Source organism: Oncorhynchus tshawytscha, linkage group LG06, assembly GCF_018296145.1.
Source record: "Oncorhynchus tshawytscha isolate Ot180627B linkage group LG06, Otsh_v2.0, whole genome shotgun sequence".
Lineage (NCBI taxonomy): Eukaryota > Metazoa > Chordata > Actinopteri > Salmoniformes > Salmonidae > Oncorhynchus > Oncorhynchus tshawytscha.
This window is the reverse complement of record NC_056434.1, coordinates 23503524-23527756: the sequence shown is the minus strand read 5'-3', so window position 1 is coordinate 23527756 and position 24233 is coordinate 23503524. Positions and strand designations below refer to the sequence as shown.

Genomic DNA, 24233 nt, shown 5'->3' with positions numbered 1-24233 from the left:
GTATATTGGATAAGCATTCATAAACAAAGGGCAAACAATTCACACCATGGAATAATTCATTCGCACGGATTGGCGGGAGATAGTGAGCGCATTTGTGGAGAAAGAGGCACATACTGTTTCTTCGCCACAATGCCCTTTCTAGTATTACAATTCACTAATGCCTTGAAAGTACCAATAAAACCAGTTCAGTTAGTTTGGCAGTTTGGCCCTGTCTGAGACATCCTTTGAGGCCAAAGCATCAGTAGAGGGCGCAAAAGCTTTGGTCTCGCATTGAGCAGTATGTGGGGTGGATTTGTGACGCTGTCATGAAAGGAGAAATGGAAGAGGCTGTCCTAGACAGACCATGAAGCTTTATACTAAAATCCTTTATACACAGAGTTCCGTTGACACAGCACAGAACACGTGTTTCTGTGTCAGCATCGTGTCTTTGCACTTCAGGAGCGACAGACAGGATCATACAATTCAATTGGAGAAGAAAGAAAAAAGGGAGAGACACAGACGCCAAACAAAAAGCCGTGTCCCCACAGGAGCGAGCAATGTCAAGTTTAAAGAAAAGATATTCGAATTCGTCAGCCGAACGGGATGTGGAAGACAAGGAGGTTACGGAGAAGATGCTCTCTCCAGTCGGAGGAGAGAATGGAAACTCAAGCCGGATGGGAAGCCCGGATAAGGTACCCGGGGAAGAGAAGGTTGTCCTAGAAAGAACCATTACCCTGGTGAATGGCGTAGCTATCATAGTGGGTACCATTATCGGCTCGGGTATTTTTGTGACCCCGACTGGAGTGGTGAAGGAAGCCGGGTCCGTCGGACTGTCCCTAGTCGTCTGGGCAGTGTGTGGTGTGTTCTCAACCATAGGTGCACTGTGTTATGCTGAGCTTGGCACCACTATTTCCAAATCAGGTGGTGACTATGCTTACATCCTTGAAGTGTATGGTTCCCTGCCGGCTTTCCTGAAACTGTGGATCGAGTTGCTCATCATCCGCCCGTCATCGCAGTACATTGTCGCGTACGTCTTCGCTACCTACCTTCTCAAGCCAATCTTCCCTGACTGCCCTGTACCCGAGAATGGGGCGAAGCTAATCGCCTGTCTTTGCATCTGTAAGTAGCCATTCTGATTCAATTTACTATTCTCAAACTCAGTGTTACTATATCAGGTGGTAGTTACACACGTTGCATCCTCCTTTACGCATGGCGCCACGTCAGGATTTCGTAGTATGCAAATGTATCTTCCAACAGACACTGTTTTATAAAAATATTTTTAATAAAACTTCATTTTGCAATTTCCTGGACTATGTTGATATATGGTGCCAAAATCTTGAAAACACGTAGCCTAGGCTTACTCACTGCGACACTGTTCTCTTGGCAGTGCGCTCGCCACTCACCCAAACGGAAACTCTGTAGGCTAGGTCTACTGTAGTTGAAAGAAACTGTTGAAAAAATAGCGCGTTATTTCATCATCCTTGGTTGGTAGAGGCCGGCTTTTTGGCAGCATTACCCAGGCGCCATATGGTCCATGTGAGTGTGATCAGACATTTTATTTCTCTCCAGATAATGAATAATTACAATTAAAATAAGGAAAATAATGTAAATACAATACAAATATAAAACATAATCTACAATGAATTATTGTTTCCCCATAATATGCTAATAACATTAATTCAGTTACACATCTTGCGCACATTATTCTCATGGACCCTTATTGCGCGGGGTATAAACGACAGTAATAATAAAATAAAAGGAAGGCGTGTGATGTGACTTACTATGTTCAATATCAATATGATGAAGGGATGTATTAAGTTTTGACACTATCCTTTATCACTTTGTTGATATCATATGCTTTGGTATACCAATAAACAATATTGTATTCTCCAACGAACCAATTTGGACAGCTTATAGGCCTATACATTCAGTAAGAGTTGTTCTATAAATGTTTTTGTGAGTCAGGTGGCACTGTGAAGTTCAACACGTAGATGTTAGCTAGTCTGTAACAGACATGGCTGTTGTGTTGTGCTGAACGATGATTATTTTTCGTTTTTTAAACAATAAATTGACCTAAATCGGTTCAATTATTTGAAATTTGTTCCGTTTTTTTTCTGTGAGCTCAATGCACACATTGCACAGTTTCTCTAGAGATAAATCAGATCCAACCTGAACTGTATGATGTTGTAGTTTCCAACAGGCCAATATTCTACATAGTTTAGCGCATAAAACGCATTTGTAGTCTGTGTTTAATTTATGCCTGCTACGGAAGCAGAAGAATGCACGACCATGAGGGGATATAGAGGGCAGCTGTTGCTTCGCAAGGTACAGTATCTCTACCTGAAAATACATGATCTAAGTGATTAATAGTTGGTATTCAGCCGTCATAAAAGCATGCCTTATTTACTTTGGAGTACTACAAAAGAGTGATTTTTGTCAAACCGCATATGCAGCAGCTCTATAGGGATGAGATGATGACTTGGAATGAAATAAGAAAGTCATCAAATAAAACAAATGTCACAATATACACAACTGAAATATTTGATTGAAGTAATGTGAATAAATGATGGTTAATAAGTGATAAGCAGTGGTGAGCAGTCACTACCATCATGGGACTTTGTTGTATTGTTGCATTCTGTGTTACAGCATTCAACACATATAATAGAAACCGAAATAGAAAACCTTTTTTTATAATGAACCAAAACCGAACAGACCTCAAAAAGCACTTATCACTCAGCACTACTGTTGTGCAGTGTTGGATAGTAGTTAGCCAGTTGGGATTATGGGTGGATTAGTTTGAGCTCTGCATTAATTAGCCAACCAATCAAAAACATTCTCACATTGTGGAGATTGCTAGTTATCTCAAGCAGACTTTTCTTTCTGCTCTCCAATTCCATCTCTCTGTTACAGACTTTTGCCCCTTTTGGACCCATCTCTCTCTTGTAGCATACATTTCTCTGTTGGGGGTATGAATCAGTGGAGGCTGCTGAGGGGAGGACGGCTCATAATGAAGGCTGGAATGGAGTAGAATGGATGGAATGGAGTGAATGGTATCGAACGCATGAAAACCATGTGGTTGATACCACTCCGTTGACTCCATTCCAGCCATTATTATGAGCCTTTCTCCCCTCAGTAGCTTCCACTGGTATGAATGCCTGATTAAGGTGCAGGAATGTGTGTGTGAACGTCATATGGTATAGTGCCTGCGCTAGTCTCTAATCCCTTTTCTGAGCGTGTAATCCCCAACAGTGACCACATGATAGAGACTGAGATAGAGGGGCAGCCAAGCCAGGGCACATATATAGATTAGAGATAGTGTTGAAGCCAAGATGTTGTTGGTCTAGACTCTAGAGTTGACATGGTCAGTCAGGATAGCTAAGCTTCTATTATCCACAATACTGTTCCATGCAGTTTTGCTAATCCATTGAGTTGTGCTAGGCTAGGATGTTTGTCTGACCGTCTGTGTTATTGTTCCAGTGATTGATTTGGTTTTTAGTAGTTATTAGGTCGCCGTGCTTTAGTTTAATGTATATTTCCACAGTGGTGAGGTTTAACACAGTGGCCCCCTGGCTGGTTGTGGGTTGAAACCTCAGGTTCAGTCCATGTCATTTGTTTAGGAGGCTGAGACTGAAGCCTTTTTGCCTTGGTAGTCCCTATACTCTGATCCCAGTGGCAGCAGGTCTGCTCTCTCATTCTCACTCTCAGTGTGAGTGTGTTTTCGTGTGTGTGTGTGTGCCATTCCTCCCAATCTATACTGTACTCCCACACAGGCCCTCTTTGTTCTGTTTGGTTCCCCATTGTTGCCCAGGCTGATTTTATTTATGGTTCTTTGAAGTGTTCGTTAGTTAATCTTTTTTAATGGGGAGTCAGAGGGACAGGGGGAGGGCCTTGATTTTATTCCAACAAGAATCTGTTTACTGGGTCTCTGAACTATTCCACCCTCTGTGCCACATGACACACCTCACAGCGGTCCAGCGCACTGATCATTTACATTTTAGTTATTTAGCAGATGCTCTTATACAGAGCGACTTACAGGAGCAATTAGGGTGAAGTGCCTTGCTCAAGGGAACCTCAACATATTTTTCATCTAGTCGGCACTGGGGGTTCGAACCAGTGACCTTTCGGTTTACTGGCCCAACACTCTTAAACGCTGGACTACCTGCCGCCCGATCACATATATAATGTGGGCTGGGTGCTGGGATTTCCCAACCCTAGCCTCAGGGTCCCGCTGTGCGTGCTGAGTGGATGCTACACAAACAATTAGTACCTTCAGAAGGATTTATTGAGCTTACTGAGCTTATAAAAGGTGGGAGAATTTTTAAAGATTTTTTTTTTAGCTCATTCATGTAGACAGTAATAAAAAGGCATAACTCTCACACACTGTCTCTTTCTCTGTCTTTCCCCAGTGCTATTGACTGCTATAAACTGCTACAGTGTGAAGGCAGCCACGCGGGTCCAGGATGCCTTTGCAGCTGCCAAGCTCTTTGCCTTGGGCCTCATCATTATTATTGGTTTTGTGAAGATTGGCAAAGGTAAGATACAGCCACACAAAATCACTAACACACTCATCATAATGCACTTTACAGGAGGAGGTACACAGTGAAAACTAAACAGACAAGCCATAAAGTGCCATGCGACGGGAAAGGAAGTGGTCATTTGTAGCTCAGTTGGTAGAGCATGGCACTTGTAATGCAAGGGTAGTGGGTCCGATTCCTGCTTCAGATAAAAGTGTCTGCTAAATGGCATATATTGTTATATTATAAGTCAGGCCCAATAACGATGTGTCAGGTGATCGAGTGCAGGAAGTTGGCGTGGCCTTCATTGCCAATAAGGTATTTCTCCATAGATGGAGGGTGTCCCCAAGAGAGTGAAGTAACTAACTGTCTTAGCCCAGCGCCCAGTTTTTCTCAAGTTATCTATCCGGATTTCAGCTATCAGATTGGATGTATAGAAATAGAATGTAAAGAACATGAGTCCCCATTCAAGTCAATGATTCATCCGTTCTATTCATTCTATTGTTATGCATTTAATCCTATCTGATAGGTAACTGTGCGCTGGCGAATAGAAGTCTTCTTCCTCTTGACTAGCAGGATCAAGCATTATCATGATTGATTTTATTTCAGTTTCATGAGCTTATAAAACACTATCTTGAAGAATCATGTGCACAAAAAAACGAACAAAATTACATACAATTGACATGCATGCAAAATAATCATAGCAAGTACAGCTACCATTTTGTATGTTACAAAATGATAGCTGTACTTGCTATGATTATTTTATTACTTGCTATGTAAAAAAAAATTATGAGCAGTATCAAATACGCCCTATAATTTCTAGACGCACAAAGGCAGCTTCATATCTCAGCAGCTTGAGTCAGTCTTTGAGAGCACAGGAAGCTGCTGCTATCACAGAACCTGGAAAAACACCTCATGTTGCACAATGTAAGAACAGAATGGATAAAAGAAATGGCAAACAAATAATCAATATTATACCCATCCTGTTCCCAACTCAAGGGTCCCGACTGGGGTCCAAAGGAAAGATTATGATCATTAACTTTAAGTGATATAAGTCCAACAGACATCACCATTCAATCCACTAGTGTTTTGGTCCAATTAAGATGTTCAGCCCAAATGAGAGGCATAAAAAACAACGTTATCATGTTCCAACAGTAAAACACTACTCCATTGTCCTGCGGGAGGAAGGAGAGCTGAGGGCCAGTCAGTACTGATTGAGAGATCAGTGTGGACTGATTCAGTGCCCAGACTGGGCTTATGGGCCACCTTGAAGGAAAACAAACAAGTCTTCCAGTCAGACTGATTTAATATTATGTAAAAGTAATTATGTTAGAATAAAAGGTACTGTTGAAGTGCAAGGAATTGCACTTTTTAAAACCTTTGTCCTGGAGATGCCTGAGATTTTGTAACCTGATGTTTTACAGTAGCAAGTTAGCAGATGAGAATTCCTTTACAGAAGTGTGTGGTTAGTGGCTGGGAGCAAATGAGTGATTCAAGCTTAAATAAACAGCTTACAGAGAGGTGCCACCCTATTTACCAGAGGCATGCCCCCCCTCCTTCAGTGTACCAAGACTGCAATGTCTAAGGTGCATACATTTGCAATGCTGCTCAGGGAACTGTTTCTGAGACTGCTAACCTTTCCCAGGTAACCCTGTGCCCTTAGGGGCCAGATACCCTCTGTTGGGTGAATATGTGTAGTCATGGCCTGCTGTGTAACCATGGCTGGTCTTGTTCTTCCCGGTTGGCCTCCTTGTTATCACATCTTTTTCCCCTCTCCTGGTTGTATATTTGGATGCACATGAAGTTAAGGGTGAAGTGTATGAGAGAGAATTTCTTTGCAGGCCAGAGCACTGGGCAAAAACTGGTTTAATCAACGTTGTTTCCATGTAATTTCAACCAAAGAAATCATTGTGATGACGTTAAATCAACGATGAAAACTCATTGGATTTGTAAAAACTCATCAATGTAATGGCATTTTGTGTTTTTTTTTTCACCCAACTTTGAACCTAAATCCAATGGCATGGTGAAATGTTTTGTTGATTTTGCATTGAATTCACATTAGTTGACATCTCAACCGAATGTAAATCAAAACTAGATGTTGAACTGACATCCTTGTCCAGTGGGGGAGCTCTTGCTTAAAGCACCAGACTAGATTGAATCAATCATAACATTGGTGGTGGACTTTTAGCTATTTTTGTCAGACACTATAATACGGCTAGGTAGAGTTAATACTATCAATCATTCAGAGTTAAATATGGTTTCAATGCTCTCTATCTTCTGTCTTCAACAGCAGCCCCACTCTCCCCCCCTCCATCTGCATGGTCCTGTCTGACTCTGCCAGTGGTCACAGACAGATGAATGGCAGGCTCTAAGGGGGAAAAATATATTTAAATAAAGAAGAGCTATGGGTGTCTGTGTCTGCAAGGTCAATATGTTAGTGCTGGTTGGGAGTGGAAGTTGGTGAGGGGCTTATGTCAGATGGGCATTTTCTCACAATGGATTTGTAAACAAATGTCTTGTAGGCCCCAATGGTCATTGGTTACTGTCTGCTTTTCACAAAATGTTTTCACAAAAAACAGCATCTTTAAACACTTATTTGTTTCTTGTTCATTCTTACACGGACTGATCTTTCTAATAGAGGACATTTTTGATTAAGGCTTTACTTGCAATGATCATGGTAGTGGTTGTCTTTACTTGAATTAACTTGTTGTAAGTCCCTATGTGTCAGAGCATCTGCTAAATTACTTAAGTGTGTCTCTATCTGTATTTCTTTGTCTGTCAGGATGTGTGTGTGTGATAGTTCTATTGCCCCGTGACAAACTCAGTGTTGTGAAATAGCATGTATCAAATTATCATGGTCCTCCTGCTGCCAGCTCATGGCTGTGGTATGGAGGAGGATCTTCCAGAGCTGGACAGCTCTGGTCTGGTCTTGTCTTATCTGGGTGGGACGCCACTGGGTTGGAGAGATACATCTAATGACAGAGGTCGAATGAACGCTCCTCTTGTCCTTTTTCTCTTTTCCTGACTGAGAGACATGCTCACTTCAGTGCATTTTAAACCACCTGTTGTCTATACTGGGCAGTCACCTAGGGTAAACGGATTAAGTATAAGATTCTGGGTCATTCCTTCATTTGGCAATAGGCTCAAGCAGGTTAATGGCAACAGGATTGTTAAAAACTAATCTGATTAGGCTACTGCAATAGTCCAGTTCCTTTTCAATCAAAAGTGTTTTTGTTTGTCTTTTGGAGCCAGTCGAGAGGCTCTGTAGGGACATTCCTTGTCTGGGTGTCTTTAATGTGTGTTTTTCATGTGTACATCTCTGTCTCAGTACATCTCCCCTTGGCTGCTTATGAAATAGGCAGCCATGCAATAGTTTTGCCATCACATTTCTTTCTGCTGGCTCAGTTGAAGGAACGGTAGTCAGTATTGTAACGGGATCTCTTAATGGTTTATTTACAACCTGACCCAGCTGCTCATTGTGCTGCTGTGACCAACTTTAACCCTCCCCAAATACAACACACTTACGCCCACTTCCTGGCGGGAAGGAGCGATGGGTCAGTAACCGAAAGATTGCAGGATCGAATCCCCGAGTTGACAAGGTTAAAATAGGTTGTTCTGTCCCTGAGCAAGGCAGATAACCAACTCACTGTTCACCAGGCGCCGATGACGTGGATGTCGATTTAAGGCAGCCCCCCGCACCTCTCTGATTCAGAGGGGTTGGGTTAAATGCAGAAGACACATTTCAGTTGAATGCATTCAGTTGTACAACTGACTAGGTATTAAATCAAAATTAAATTCCCACATAGTCTCCCTCTGGCTAATCACGTAACTGCCAATCGTACCTACCTGTCAAGCCACTCCGACATTGCTCATCCTAATATTTATATATTTCTTAATTCCATTATTTGACTTTTAGATTTGTGTGTACTGTTGTGAATTGTTAGATACTACTGCACTGTTGTAGTTTGGAACACAATCATTTCGCTACACCCGCAACAACATCTGCTAAATAAATTCAGTAAAAAAAGAAACTTCCCTTTTTCAGGACACTGTCTTTCAAAGATAATTCATAAAAATCCAAATGACTTCACAGATCTTCACTGTAAAGGGTTTGAACACGGTTTGCCATGCTTGTTCAATTAACCATAAACAATTAATGAACATTCACCTGTGGAACGGTCATTAAGAAACTAACAGTTACAGACGGTAGGCAATTAAGGTCAGTCATGAAAACATAGGAAACAAAAGAGGCCTTTCTTCTGACTGAAAAACACTAAAAGAACGATGCCTGGGTCCCTGCTCATCTGCGTAAACGTGCCTTAGGTATGCTGCAAGGAGGCATGAGGACTGCAGATGTGGCCAGGGCAATAAATTGCAACGTCCGTACTGTGAGACGCCTGAGACAGCGCTACAGGGAGACAGGACGGACAGCTGATTGTCCTCGCAGTGGCAGACCACGTGTAGCAACACCTGCACAGGATCGGTACATCCGAACATCACACCTGCGGTACAGGATGGCAACAACAACTGCCCAAGTTACACCAGGAATGCACAATCCCTCCATCAGTGTTCAGACTGTCCGCAATAGGCTGAGAGAGGCTGGACTGAGGGCTTGTAGGCCTGTTGTAAGGCAGGTCCTCACCAGACATCACTGGCAACAACATCGCCTATGGGCACAAACCTACTGTCGCTGGACCAGACAGGACTGGCAAAAAGTGCTCTTCACTGACGAGTCGCGGTTTTGTCTCACCAGGGGTGATGGTCGGATTTGCGTTTATCGTCGAAGGAATGAGCGTTACACCGAGGCGGTGTGTCACAGCATCATCGGACTGAGCTTGTTGTCATTGCAGGCAATCTCAATGCGGAGCGTTACAGGGAAGACATCCTCCTCCCTCACGTGGTACCCTTCCTGCAGGCTCATCCTGACATGACCCTCCAGCCCAAGACCACATCCAGCTTCTTCACCTTTGGGATTGTCCGAGACTGGGTTTGCACAACCAAAGAATTTCTACACAAACTGTCAGAAACCAGGGACCTGACCTGACTGCAGTTCTGCATCATAAACGACTTCAGTGGGAAAATGCTCATCTTCGATGGCCGCTGGCACCCTGGAGAACCGTGCTCTTCACGTATGAATCGCAGTTTCAACTGTACCAGGCAGTTGGCATGTATAGCGTCGTGTGGCGAGTGGTTTGCTGATGTCAACGTTGTGAACAGAGTGCCCCATGGTGGGGGTATGGGCAGGCAGGCATAAGCTACGGACAACAAACTCAATTGTGAAGTTTGGTGCCATCCTTGACAATGCCTACTTCCTGCAGTGGAGAGATGCCATGGGCATAAGGATTGTACCAAACTTCGCTAACCTGCAACTCGGGACACCTGCATTTCACTATGGAACATGACGAGGCAGGTCTGGACTTCCTGGATGTACACGTCCACAAAACAGATGGAGACATTGACCACAGTAACCCTCACCCTGAGGACCAACCTGTATAGTCTACCACACTCTCTTTCATTTGCACCACCAGCTGAATAGCGTTTTCTTCCTAATTGTCTTCCCTATGCCCTTTATGAACTTGTCCATTCCCTTGTTCTGATTATTCTGCTGAAGGCCATTGAAGGCTGAAGAGTTTATTTTAACCTTGCTTAAATAAAACAATGAATTCTTAATGCTGAGCGAGCGTTGAGCATTTTCCTTTTCAATTATGATTACATTCTTTGTTTGCACCTTGACTCATGCTGGTAAGAAGTGGAGGGCGCGCAACCAATATATTTGTGTCATAAGAGTTTCAGTGGACTAGCTGATGTTGTAGAACTTTGGGAAGACCCTTACCATGTTGGAACGTCATGCAGGCTTTAGGCTTAGAGTTGGGGGACAATAAAGGTGGAAGGTCATGGTCCTACATGAAGAGGGACATGGGGGTTCTCACGGCCCAGTGTTTGTCCTGTTTAATCATGGGCCCCTGTCTGAAAGAACACTCTGGGAATTGTTTGTTCAGAGAATGTCTGGCTCTTTGGGCCAGCTGGTACTGTTGGAATGTCCATCCCTGGTGTGTTCCCTCAGGCATACGCTTCACATTTGCCTTGCTTTTATTTTTTTAACAGGTAGCCCCTGAGTTGTGGAATCAGTGAAATCCCCATTACTGTTGATGGTAGGGGATTAAAGTAGAGGTCGACCGATACCGATTATTGGAGGACAAAAAACGCAGATAACCGATTAATCAGACGGTTTTTATATTTATATTTGTAATAATAAGAATTACAACCATACCAAATTAACACTTTATTTAACTTAACATAATACGTAAAAATCCATTTATTGTCAAATAAATAATGAAACATGTTCAATTTGGTTTAAATAATGCAAAAACACAGTGTTGGAGAAGAAAGTAAAAGTGAAATATGTGCCATGTAAAAAAGCTAACGTTTAAGTTCCTTGCTCAGAACATGAGAACATATGAAAGCTGGTGGTTCCTTTTAACATGAGTCTTCAATATTCCCAGTTAAGAAGTTTTAGGTTGTAGTTGTTATAGGAATTTCTCTCTATACCATTTGTATTTCATACACTTTTGACTATTGGATGTTCTTATTGGCACTATAGTATTGCCAGCCTAATCTCGGAAATTGATAGGCTTGAAGTCATAAACAGCGCTGTGCTTCAAGCATTGCGAAGAGCTGCTGGCAAATGCAGGAAAGTGCTGTCTGAATGAATGCTTACGAGCCTGCTGCTGCCTACCACCGCTCAGTCAGACTGCTCTATCAAATATCAAATCATAGACTTAATTATAATATAATAACACACAGAAATACGAGCCTTTGGTCATTAATATGGTCTATTCCGGAAACGATAATTTTGAAAACAAAACGTTTATTCTTTCAGTGAAATACGGAACCGTTCTGTATTTTATAGAACGGGTGGAATCCATAAGTCTAAATATTGCTGTTACATTGCACAACCTTCAATGTTATGTCATAATTATTTAAAATTCTGGCAAATTAATAACGGTCTTTGTTAGGAAGAAATGGTCTTCACACAGTTCGCAATGAGCCAGACGGCCCAAACTGCTGCATATACCCTGACTCTGCTTGCACTGAACGCAAGAGAAGTGACACAATTTCCCTAGTTAATATTGCCTGCTAACATGAATTTCTTTTAACTAAATATGCAGGTTTAAAAATATATACTTGTGTATTGATTTTAAGAAAGGCATTGATGTTTATGTTTAGGTACATATTGGTGTAACGATTGTGCTTTTTTCGCGAATGCGCTTTTGTTAAATCATCACCCGTTTGGCGAAGTAGGCTGTGATTCGATGATAAATTAACAGACAACACATTGATTATATGCAACGCAGGACAAACTAGTAATATCATCAACCATGTGTAGTTTAACTAGTGATTATGTTAAGATTGATTGATTGTTTTTTATATACGTTTAATGCTAGCTAGCAACTTACTTTGGTTCCTTGCTGCACTCGTGTGTCTCCTCGTGGAATGCAATGTAATCGGCCATAATCGGCATCCAAAAATGCAGATTACGATTGTTATGAAAACTTGAAATCGGCCCTAACTAATCGGCCATGCTGATCGGTCAACCTCTAGATTAAAGTTTAAACCACGGATGCTCACAGCCTTTTGAACAAGCTCTAAATTATATTAGTGATATTTTGTCTGGGTACATTTGTCTAGCCCTGCACTATTTCAATGGTTTCAAGTTGATCATGGTGCATTTGTTATCTAGTGTTGTATCATTCCAGAACCCTGCTCTGACACAATTCATAGGGATACTGATTCTGTACACTTTGTGTTCAATGAGTCAGTCAACTTTGGACTTACCTTTCCAACTCCCTTTCTCTCCTTCTTCCAGGTGACACAGTCAACCTCTTACCAGAAAATTCTTTCAAGAATTCAAACTATGACTTTGGGAACATTGGTCTGGCCCTGTACAGTGGTCTGTTTGCATATGGGGGCTGGTAAGTACAGAGAACTAGAACTTGACTGACATCCAGAACTATTGAACACTAGGCCAGCATTTTGTCCTCCATTCTAATCCCATTGTAAACCCCCTCTTAGGAGGACTGACTAATTAAGAACTCTACTAAGTGAATTGAAAAGTCTGTTCAGGCTAATCCTCCCCATGCCTGGTGTTCACTCCCTCTTTCTCCGTCCCTCTCCCGCTTTCTCCTCACTAGCTAGGCCTCCATCCAATTGGCAACATTTGCATGCAAATATTCTAAAATCTGCATAAATGAAATGTGCAAATTTCCCACAAGTGGTGTGTTTCCACCAAACTTGAATCTAATGTTCAATGTGTTTCCATTTGTATTTTCAACTCTACCGATAGTTTTAAATAGAAAAGGCACCTACTCTGGTCTTGGCACACAGCTCCAGTCTACATGATGAATTTCTTTTTATTTAACTAGGCAAGTCAGTTAAGAACAAATTATTATTTACAATGACGGCCTAGGAACAGCGGGTTAACTGCCTTGTTCAGGTTCAGAACGACAGATTTTTACCTTGTCAGCTCAGGGATTCGATCTAGCAACCTTTCGTGTACTGGCCCAATGCTCTAACCACTAGGCTACCTGCCGCCTGATGATGGATTTGAGCGAGAATGTTTTTATTGATCAAAATGGCAGTCAAGCATTGATCATCATGTCACCAGAATAAGACCCTTGATATGTTATTGGAAAGGAGCATCAAGCTCATATCTTTTACTTTCACCACCCTGTAAAGGTCATAACTTGTTTAATCCGCATCCTATTTTAAATTGCATGGTTTCCCAAGTCATAGTGGGAGGAACACACACCAGTGTGGTTTCAAGTTGACTTCGATATGGTGGTGTTTACATCAATATTTGCGTATAAAGGCATTTCCACCGCATTCCTCGCATAATTAATTTTACAGACACAAAAGATCCCACTATGTCAAATGAACAAATTATCTGCCGGCATTTACCAAATTGTACCAAAACTTCCTGTTTCCATCACAGCTGTCATATTTTCTTTAAATATGATGACTTTACTTGCATAAAAACTGTGGATGGAAACTTGGTTACAGTCTCACTCTTTCCTCTCCCGTCTGGTCTTTTTTCACTGTGTGTTATGTTTTGTTCATCTATGGTTTATGAAAGCTATGATTACAATAGATTTACACAAAGTGTTCTGTTCTGATTGTCTCTCTGTATATCTAAACCATGTCTTCTTTATCTTGCAGGAATTACTTGAACTTTGTTACAGAAGAAATGATTGAACCTTACAAGTGAGTGTCCAAACTAGTCCATGGCTACGGTCCAAACACTTAAAAGACACGCCCTCGTCCACTTACCCTCGCCTTATGCCCTTGGGGGAATCCCCGTTGCCATCTTGGCTGGTCAGCCAAGCAAGGGAAGTTTGCAACGTAAGACCCAGCCCTCGTTTTTAGTCGGCTTTGCGAGTGTACAATTATCTTCACTCCGGGGCCTGAAACTCCCCATAATTCAAACCACGACGATTGTACATCTGCTAAGAAAAGTCTGTGAAAACTTAAAAACAACAATGGAGAAGTCAACATGCAAGTGTAAGTAAAAACGAATGCAAATAAGTTAGACATTTTGCTACTCTGTAAAAAGTACATATGTTTTTGGAAATTGTAGAAATAAAAAATGTTCCTTCTTCAGAAGTTCCAGCTAGGCAGGCTAATGTTAGTTAGCAAATTAATTTGCTAGCTATCATACAGTAGGCGTATATTAATAATTATATATTTAATATAAGTAGACATGCACTCATAATTGACTGTAGCGCATATAAAGCACCCACAAGCTACCAGTGGCTGAAAACACAATCAGTGCAGGATGATTGTGTGGTTTACTTAAAAATAATTCCTTCCTCCCTCGCCCCTTGCCCTGCAAGTGTATACTCGTCAGACGTCATGATACGTCATCAGAAGTGTCAACTTAATTTGAGGGCTGAGGGGATAGGATGTGTCTTTTAAGTGTTTGGACCGCAGCCCATGTTCCTTGTAACATACTATAGGTCAAGAATGACTACCTATGAATATTGAAAATAATTACTGGTACATGCATGTTTTATGTTAACACGATTCCTGTGTCAGTCCGTTTCAAAGTTATAATTACCTCAGATTTTCTTCCGACGTAGGTAAACAAAGGAAGTATTATGTCAGAGGTGGCGTGTTAAACTCTATAACTCACTGCCCCCCCCACACCCATAGGAACCTGCCTCGTGCTATCATCATCTCCTTGCCCATCGTCACTGTGGTGTACGTACTGACTAACCTGGCCTACTTCACCACTCTGAGTCCAGAAGAGATGCTGAGCTCTGAGGCTGTGGCGGTGGTAAGCTCTCCCCCATACTGAACCAGCCTGTACTAGTCTCTCGTGACAGACTTATGGTGTTGAGATTAGCCTGTACATACAGTACAGAACTGTCTCTCTCCACTGGTACACACTCAATATCAGGTTACGTACATCACTGTATGTCTTAGTACACACAGCCCAGTGACAGGTAGACAGACTTTGTTTGCTGATATTGTTTGTGTTTCTGTCCTTCAGGACTTTGGAAACTACCACCTGGGCCCCATGGCTTGGATCATCCCTGTGTTTGTGGGACTGTCCTGTTTCGGCTCTGTTAATGGCTCTCTCTTTACATCATCCAGGTATCTCACAAACACACACACACTTACACCAGTGGAGTCTGGTGGGAGGAGCTATAGGAGGATGGGCTCAGTGTAATGTTTGGAATGGAATTAATGGAACGGTATAAAACGTATAAAGCCATTTTTGACTCCAGACATTACGATGAGCCCGTCCTCCTATAGCTCCTCCCACCATAGTCCTCTGACTTACACTTATTAATTCACACACAAACTCCAAAGCTATATACAAGTATGCTCTTTTGGTTTGTGTGTATGTATAAATACTATAACCCCTGTTCTCTTTGTCAGGTTGTTCTTTGTGGGCTCAAGAGAAGGCCACCTCCCCAGTCTGCTGTCCATGATCCACCCCGACCTGCTGACCCCTCTGCCGTCACTCATCTTCACAGTACGTAACCTCTCTCTGACCAGGTGCTTCTCAAAACTGCTCCACCATCGAGGGCTCTCATCATTCAATATGCAAAGTAAAATATAATATTGGAACTTGTAGTCAAACATTGAGCCTGAAGATTGAGGCTCAGTATTATGGTCATTATTAGCAATTTTTCATGCCTGTCTACAATAGTCACTGCTGTGTGCTACGTTCACATCTCTCTCTCATACTTCCCTCACAGTGCCTCATGACGCTGCTGTATGCCTTCTCCAACGACATCTTCTCTGTCATCAACTTCTTCAGTTTCTTCAACTGGCTCTGTATTGCCATGGCGATAATCGGCATGATGTGGCTGCGCTACAAGAAACCTGAGCTGGAACGACCAATTAAGGTGAGAATATGTGTAATGTCTCTAACCTGTTTTCAACTGATCAGGCACCAGAGAGAGAGAGCTCTTTGTTTGCGGCTGATGCACGTTCATTTTTAATTTAGTCATGTAGAAACTGTCACACTGGAATTTTCCACTCCTAATACCAGGTTCAGCAGTTTACTTGTCTAACATCGGCTCACTTGCGCTGAGGTGGGAGGGGTGGCAATGTTTGAAGTATGTCCTTAAAAACACGTGCAAAAGTGACAATTTCATGCAGCACTAATTGGAAGTTTTAAGACCCACAAAATGCAGGTCTTAACGGTAACTCAGTTGATAATGGCATGGATGGTGAGAGCGGAACAGAGGCCTATCCAGACATGACACACAGTGCCCATGGAAGAGAGATGTGCATTTTGTGCCGGTGAATCTTGTATTTAGAAACCTAAAAAACTGTTGGTTTCCTCTCATTTTGTTTAATATGATTAAAAAACAAGAATGCCTACCCTCCCCTTAATCAAGGCTGGTTTAGCAGCATCGCATAGGTGTGTCTTTTAATGCTGGCCATTAACCAGGTAGCCTATGAATAAAGGGCTTTTAAATGGTCTACTGAGAGAGCTTTGAAATATATATTTATGATTATTTTTTCCTCGTGTTTTCATTATTCATAAGCGCGCCACTCGTTCGATTACCAAAGACACGCCCGCTCCTCCAAACTATTCAATCTTCCTATAATGCCATATCAATTGCAATTAGATTTTTTTTACCTGCCTTGATCATAGGCAACGGTACAATTGACAGGAGCCTAGTATTTTGTATAGATGTGCGAATGATATGCGCAAAGACATTTACGCCTTTGTGTGCACAGTGCCATGGAACGAGATAAGCGATTTGTGATATCATGCATCTGACCCGATCCTATTTCAAAATATTGTTGTTGGTTTACATTTATTTTATTTTATTTAAACTAATTTATTAGAAAGATTCACCGTCCATGGGTTTTTGGTGAGTATGTACTTGGCTTGAATACAATGCAATTTCGTCTGCTATTTCTGGAGAAGTGCAAATATGGTAACTTCGTGCTGAATCTTTATCCAGCTTCTTTGAAATTGCCTTACCTTATCTCTAAGTTGCCCCTGTATCCCACAGCGAGCAATTATGGTGCCTGTAACTGTATTTAGACATAGCTTATTTAAAACCGTTTTTTCCTTTTTTATAGAATTTGAATAGAATTATTCATATCTTATCAATAGACTAGTGAATTTAATCTGATTATTGACTACGTTTTGCCTGTCCATGTCTGCAATTTACAGTAGGTCTAGTCCCTATATACACACAATGCCTTCGGGGGTACGCCAAATAAAAAAAAATCACATTTTCAAACAGTCCATTTATATTTTCCAACGGGGCTATACATTTGGGTGAGGTTTTTTTCTCGCCTTAATAGCCTCGTTTCACTATCCAAAATAAAATGAAACCATCTAGTGTTCAGCGAAATAACAACCCAATGTCAAATACAGGTAACCTAGTCAAATAATTAACATCCAATCACATGAACCGTTACTCTCTCGCGGGAATTCCAGTAACGGTCCGAATGTAGCAAAACGTAGCTGCTGCTCATTCCGTTTGCTCGAAAATAGATTAATGGTTAAAAAAAAGTAAGGCCCGCGTCCATAGCGACACATACCAGCTCTACTGCACCTGTCGACGACACAATTGTTCTGTTTCCACAAGCACATAAGTAATTCTACATTTGTTGATAACCCAGCTACCATTGACACTGACAGTTGTGAATCTGATGCAGCCGAAGAGCTACTGCCCCCTTACCCGGGAAAGCACCGAACAACAGACAGGGACGTTGTACCATCGAAGAGGCGCAAATATGATGAACTACATTGATTTGGGGTTCACTTATATTGGGAGTAGTGCCTTTCCTCAGCCACAGTGTATTATATGTGCAAAAATCCTATCTCACAACTCGATGAATCCTTCACTCTTGTGCAGACATTTTGAAATATGCCAATTTGAAAAATAAGCCAGAATTAAGACGACTTTCGAGTAGTAAGACGTATAAAAGCAACAGATACCATTAATAAAAAGGGTCTAGAAGCTTCTTATATGGTGAGCTAATGAGTGGCTAGGACAGGCAAGCCCCATGCTATTGTGTAGGACTTTATTCTTCCTGCTGCCCCGGATATGGCTGGGACAATGCAGGGGGGAAAGGCACAAAAAACTGTACAGACAATGACTTCATCAAACAACACTGTTTCACAATGCATCAGTGACATGGCAGATGTTTTGAAACAATTACTGCTTCGCATACAAGCCAGTGAGTTCTCTGCATTACAGCTGGATGAGTCAACAGACGTGAAGGGCCTGGCTCAGCTCCTGGTATATGTCCGTACATTTATGGGGGGTCAATTAAGGAAGACATCCTCTTCTGCAAACCACTGGAAACCCGGACAACAGGAGAGGATATTTTTAAAGTACTGGACAGCTTTGTGACATAAAATGGACTTTGAGATGTGTTGGTATCTGTATTGATGGCGCAAAAGCCATGACAGGGAGACATAGTGGAGTGGTAATGTGCGTGCAAGCAGTTGCTCCCGATGCCACTTGGGTACACTGCCGCATCCACCGAGAGGCTCTTGCTGCCAAGGGAATGCCTGACAGCTTGAAAGACGTTTTGGACACTACAGTGAAAATGGCTAAATTTGTAAAAGCATGAAATGATATAGGCAGTGACCATGTAACACTTTTACAACATACCGAAGTGCGGTGGTTATCAAGGGGCAAATTATTGACACGTTTTTTTAAAATTGAGAGACGAGCTTCAAGTTTTCTTTACTGACCATAATTTTCACTTGTCTGACTGCTTGCATGATGACAGGTTTCTCACACAACTGACCTGTCTGGGTGATGTTTTTTCTCACCTGAATGATCTGAGTCTAGGATGACAGGGACTCTCCGCAACTATATTCAATGTGCGGGACAAAATTGAGGCTGTGATTAAGAAGTCTGCATTAACAAGGACAACACACAGGTCTTTGCATCATTGTATGATTTTTTTTGTGTGGAAATGAACTCAAGCTTACGGACAATGTCAAATGTGATACAGCGAAGCACCTGTGTGAGTTGGGTGTGCAATTACGCAGGTACTTCCCGAAACGGATGACACAAACAAATGGATTCGTTGTCCCTTTCATGCCCTGCCTCCAGTCCACTTACCGTTATCTGAACAAGAGAGCCTCTGTCAGATTTCTGGATTGGGCTGCGCTCCGAGTATCCTGCCTTGGCAAATCGTGCTGTTAAGACACTGATGCCCTTTGCAACCACGTACCTATGTGAGAGTGGATTCTCGGCCTTCAATAGCATGAAAACTAAATACAGGCACAGACTGTGTGGAAAAAGACCGAGACTCTCACCAATACAACCCAACATTGCAGAGTTATGTGCATCCTTTCCAGCACACCCTTCTAATTAACCTGTGGTGAGTTATTCACAATGTTTGATGAACGAATAAGGTTTTATATGTAAGGTGGTTAAATAAAGAGCAAAACTATTGATTATTATTACATTATTTGTTCCCTGGTCCTATGAGAGCTCTTTGTCACTTCCCACAAGCTGGGTTGTGACACAAACTCACACTCATTCTTATGTTTAATAAATGTATCGTATAGTGTGTGTGTGGCAGGCTTACAATGATGGCAAAAACAACATTTGAGAGTGCGCTAACCCTGGTGCTAGAGGGGGTATGCAGCTGGAGGTTGAATGTTTGTAGGGGTATGGGACTATAATAAGTTTGGGAACCACTGCTCTAGCCTATGTTTAACTATGTATTTCCAAATTGAAGCAATTCAATTAGAAAAATGTAGACTGCAAAAATGTTCAACATATTTAGCAAATATGGGGCAGGCTATTTAACGGACTATGCTATAGCAGAATAATATTCGTAAATACACTACTTGAAGCAACCACATATTTAGCCATGGAGCACGCTTCGATTGAGTGAGGGGCCAAGCGTCGACACACCCACAACTTGTTTATTTATCAAAACCTACAGCGCTACTGCCAACAGTAAGATTTACCATTGCAAGGGAAGGGGGATGCCTAGTCAGTTGCACATCTGAATTCATTCAACCAAAATGTGTCTTCCGCATTTAACCCAACCCCTCCGAATCAGAGCAGTGCGGGGGGCTGCCTTAATCGATGTCCATGTCATCGTCGCCCAATAGAGCCCAGAGAGATAGAGGGGGAGGACGATAGAAGAAGAAGAAAGAAAAGAAGGAGCTTGAACTGGTTACTTGGCGGCGTAGACCGCAGTGTGACCTGCCATTGGCATGAGCTGCTGGCTAAAGAAGGTAGAGCAGCATGTGCACTGAGGACTGTTGGACTGTTGGACACACAGAGACCCTTTGTGTGACTGTGGGTCCTCTGCCTGCCCCCAAAATGGACCTATAATGGCCTGAACCCATCTGTCTGGTTGACATGGCGATGTGTTAATGAGGGGAGTGGCCAAGAGAGGCAGTGAAGTGAAAGAGGCCAGCGCTGCACAGTTCAGATCTCTATCTATCACAGATACATCTGTCCTGTGTGTTTGTGTTGGGACTGGGTTTGGGACAGATGACCTTACAGTGGCTCTGTGCCACAATAAAGGAGGGGCTGGAGGGGTTCTTCAACATTGACCATTCAACTCTCTGCCTTTGAATATCTCGCTCTCGTATACCCGCTTGCTGGTACTCATTTAGTTAGTGTGGATCAACATCAGACTGCATTTGGCAGCCTCTGAAAATGTCAGTTATTGGTCCGATGGTCCAGATTCAGCTGGATGTGAGTCAGTGTTCTGATCAGAGTTTGACGAAAGTGCACAAACACTCCCCTTCCCTCTCCACTCAGCATTTCACATCTAAACCTCCTCAGAGTTTTAACCTTAAGCATTTACCTCAGTAAGACTGATGAGAGAGGCCCATTTGCTATGTATTATCTTCTACTTTTAAAATATTGATTTTTAAATATTCTATTTAGTAGATGAAGATGCTTTGTGAATTACTGTCATACAATTTCACAATATTTTCCTATTTTAATTCCCTCAAGATGGGTTTAGTTTGAATCCAGTCATTCTCTGTGTGTTTTGTTAACGGTAGTGTCAGTGTGTTTGTCTGTCCTGGTTTATTTATTCAGTGTCACATTTAAATGTTTCCCCCAGGTGAATATCCTGCTGCCTATCAGCTTTGTCCTGGCTTGTATGTTCCTCATCGTGGTGTCCATCTGGAAAACACCTGTGGAGTGTGCCATTGGCTTTGGCATCATTGCCACTGGAGTGCCAGTCTACTACATTGGCGTTTGGTGGCAAAACAAGCCCAAATGGCTCCTTCAGTTTATCTGTAAGTTTCCGTTATGAATTGCTTCAATGCTCTCTCTGGACCTATCTGCATGATTGTAGTCTGTTTCTGATTATACAGTGATTGTGACTTACGGTGTGTTTCTCTCTCCAGTCTCTTCCACGGCGCTTTGCCAGAAGCTGATTGGGGTGGTACCACAGGAATCCTGAAGAGGAGCTAAAGCGACGAAGCCCCTCGACATACAACCCCAGTGACCACTTATCTACCCCCTCACCCCTGGAGGCACCTGCTCCCAGTCTACACCCTCACTCAGCCCCCATCAATGTTTTTTTAGGTCTAATCATTCCTTCTGATCTCCTAGTGTTCTAGTGCAGGAGAGCCATGCTGCTAGACTGCTGTGCCCAGCACGGTCCCCCTCTACCCTGCACATACTGTAGCTGTTGGGATACCTTCAGACAGGTTTTCACTGCAAACGTTGTTTCAGTCTTCAAGATTTTGTTGATTTTTAATGTCTTTGTACCGAACCACGGCTCACAAGTGTTGTATTTATAAGGATTATGTTACTTCTGTTTACAGAAAAATGTCCTCTCGTTCAAACTATTCTTTCACTGAAGGTTTGGCATCCCTGTGTTCATATAGTTGCAATCTGTGCTTTCAGTCAATTGTGATGTGTGGCCTGGCTTGGTGCTAATTCCTGGTAGGCCAAAGCTAGAATTGTTGTTCAGATTCACTGACTCACTGTTTCACAGTAGTTCTGCCATTACCCAGTTAGTGAGTCAACTGCTTCCCAGAAGGGCATTGTGTCTGTTTGTTGCCATGGCTTCTATTTCAGCAGCTTACAGGCTGTTGAACGCAGACATTATGTGTTGTAGTCTGGGTGTTTGTTTTTCTGTATGCTTTTGTTTTCAGCTTTTTTTGGGGAAAGGTTTAATGTTTCTGTAAAGGATAGCGAAATATCAATTTGATTATACTAGTGCCTCTGATAAAGCCAAGGCTATTCAGTTCCCTGACTACAGACACACTTGAACTCATCTGAACCCTGAGAAGCTGAAAACTGAGGGTAGACAGGGAAATGGACGTGTAACAGTGATTGGAGCGTAAGTGTTATAATTCTTATATGATAGCACCCCTCCCCATTTACGGCAGATCAGACTGGCTCACTGCACCCTGTGCACCATGTTGTAAATCTCTGCTTTGGCCGTTATTTTTAAAATCTTTGTAGATATGAATTTCTACTTTGCAGTGGAGCTTTTTTTTAATGCTGTCAATTAACTTTTTTGTATATCTAAGGACGTCTTAGTTTCCCGTGAGATTTCTGGTTCACAAATAGACCATGCATGGGACATAATTATTATAATTATAGTTATTTTTACAACTATTCTGAGTATACAAATTACAGAGACCCTTTTGCTTGTCTGTAGATTTGTCATTAAATCACCAGTAGCCTTCCGACTGTACCATGTCTTACCTCAGTGGACCTACAGTATCACAGGAATATAATATTGCTGGTTGTAAATCTTACAAATATAACATCATGTTTTTTTTAATGCTGATGTAATACAAACTTGTGAACATAATAGTTGCCTGCTTGAGCTCAATCCAGACTACATACATTACGAGCAAGGATTTAATTTGTTCTTAGATCACAATGATCTTGTGGGTATCATCAGATGCACATGGGTATTGTTGCTATTAACTACTGTTATGTCGAAGAGTTTTAAAACAGGACAGGTTGTAACCAAGGCCCCCAATAGGAACACTGTCACAGTGACTACTTTTTACCTGTGACAAGGCTGACTAATAACATCAGAATTTTGGGTTAGAATGGGCTATTGTGGGTGTGTATATGTCTTAGAATAGGGTCACAGCTGTAAAGATGATTTCATTGTTTTAGTGTGTCTGTTTCTGTGCTTGCATGTGTCTACTGTACGTTGTCACTACTGTCAGCAGCTATCAACTTCATAAAAGGATTTCTACATTTAAGTGTGATGATGAGATTTGTGCGGTAAAGGTTTAATGAGGTATGGACCATGATTGTTGGAAATGTGTGGTTTCCCCGTCAAAAAGTGGGTAGGCGGGCAGGGCATAGCAGAGCAAAGGTTAAAACCACAGTCTTTGGATACAGATGCCTCAGAGGGTGGGACAGGGGAGACACAGGACTGGAGGTGGATGGTTGACAAGATTATTAATTCATTGTTGTTTTTTTTGCTGAAAAAAAATGTTCAGCGTACTATATTAACAAAAATCATCCTGCAGAAGCTTGTCCAGACCTGTTTATTTTAATGTGTTCCTCCACATTGTGGCACGGTAAAGCTTTGTAAAGCCAAGAACATGTGCTGTGCTATAGACCACCTGGTCACTGTGGTAAACAATATAGCTCATGAGTCTGACTTACCATTGGTTTCCTGGAGGATGTGTCATTGTATGTAGAACAGCAGAATAGCTTGCTAACACTCCAGCCATCAGAAGATGTTAACTAATTTAAATAGTACTGTAGAAGGTTTTATTTATTTATTGTAGGATCTTTTAGTCCCCACATTTTTTGACAGGGCATTTGTTAAAGTGCTTTATGAATAAATCTTGTTTTTTTTCCATACATGTATGTATTGTCCAATTTTTTTGTCTCCTTTATCCTGTGTTCTTATCATGTTAATAAAATATGTTTCAATGCAATCCTCTTTGTAACTGATTTTTAAATACACTACAGGACGTGCTTCACATGGACTACTTGTCTGGACAAACCCACTGGGCACAAACATCCATTCAACACCTAGTTTTGTAGAGTTGTCAACTAACGTAACTTCAACTTCAAATCAACAAAAATATAAACCATCTCATTGGATTTAAGTTTAAAGTTGAGTAAAAAACGTTGATTCAATGTCGTCACATTGCATTTTTTTGTTAAAGTGACATGGAAACAGCATTGATTAAAATCACATGCGCCAAATACAACAGGTGAAACACTTACAGTGGGGCAAAAACGTATTTAGTCAGCCACCAATTGTGCA

The 24233-nt window shown here is 41.8% G+C and overlaps 1 protein-coding gene across 1 annotated transcript; it reads left to right on the top strand.

The window, feature by feature from the left end:
* The first annotated feature begins 298 nt into the window (after positions 1-298).
* Positions 299-23898, top strand: LOC112252259 (large neutral amino acids transporter small subunit 1). The gene is made up of 10 exons (XM_024423345.2): positions 299-1098; positions 4386-4511; positions 12361-12466; positions 13710-13754; positions 14703-14826; positions 15043-15146; positions 15435-15531; positions 15758-15907; positions 21090-21267; positions 21379-23898. The coding sequence occupies exons 1-10, from the start codon at positions 537-539 to the stop codon at positions 21432-21434; spliced, it is 1548 nt and encodes a 515-aa protein (XP_024279113.1). The 5' UTR covers positions 299-536; the 3' UTR covers positions 21435-23898.
* Positions 23899-24233: the final 335 nt, after the last annotated feature.

Excerpts from the sequence above, each read along its gene's own strand:
- LOC112252259 (XM_024423345.2), top strand. The coding sequence starts at position 537 with ATGTCAAGTTTAAAGAAAAGATATTCGAATTCGTCAGCCGAACGGGAT. Across the intron at positions 13,755-14,702 it reads GAAATGATTGAACCTTACAA|GAACCTGCCTCGTGCTATCA; the intron begins GTGAGTGTCCAA and ends CCACACCCATAG. Across the intron at positions 14,827-15,042 it reads GCTCTGAGGCTGTGGCGGTG|GACTTTGGAAACTACCACCT; the intron begins GTAAGCTCTCCC and ends TCTGTCCTTCAG.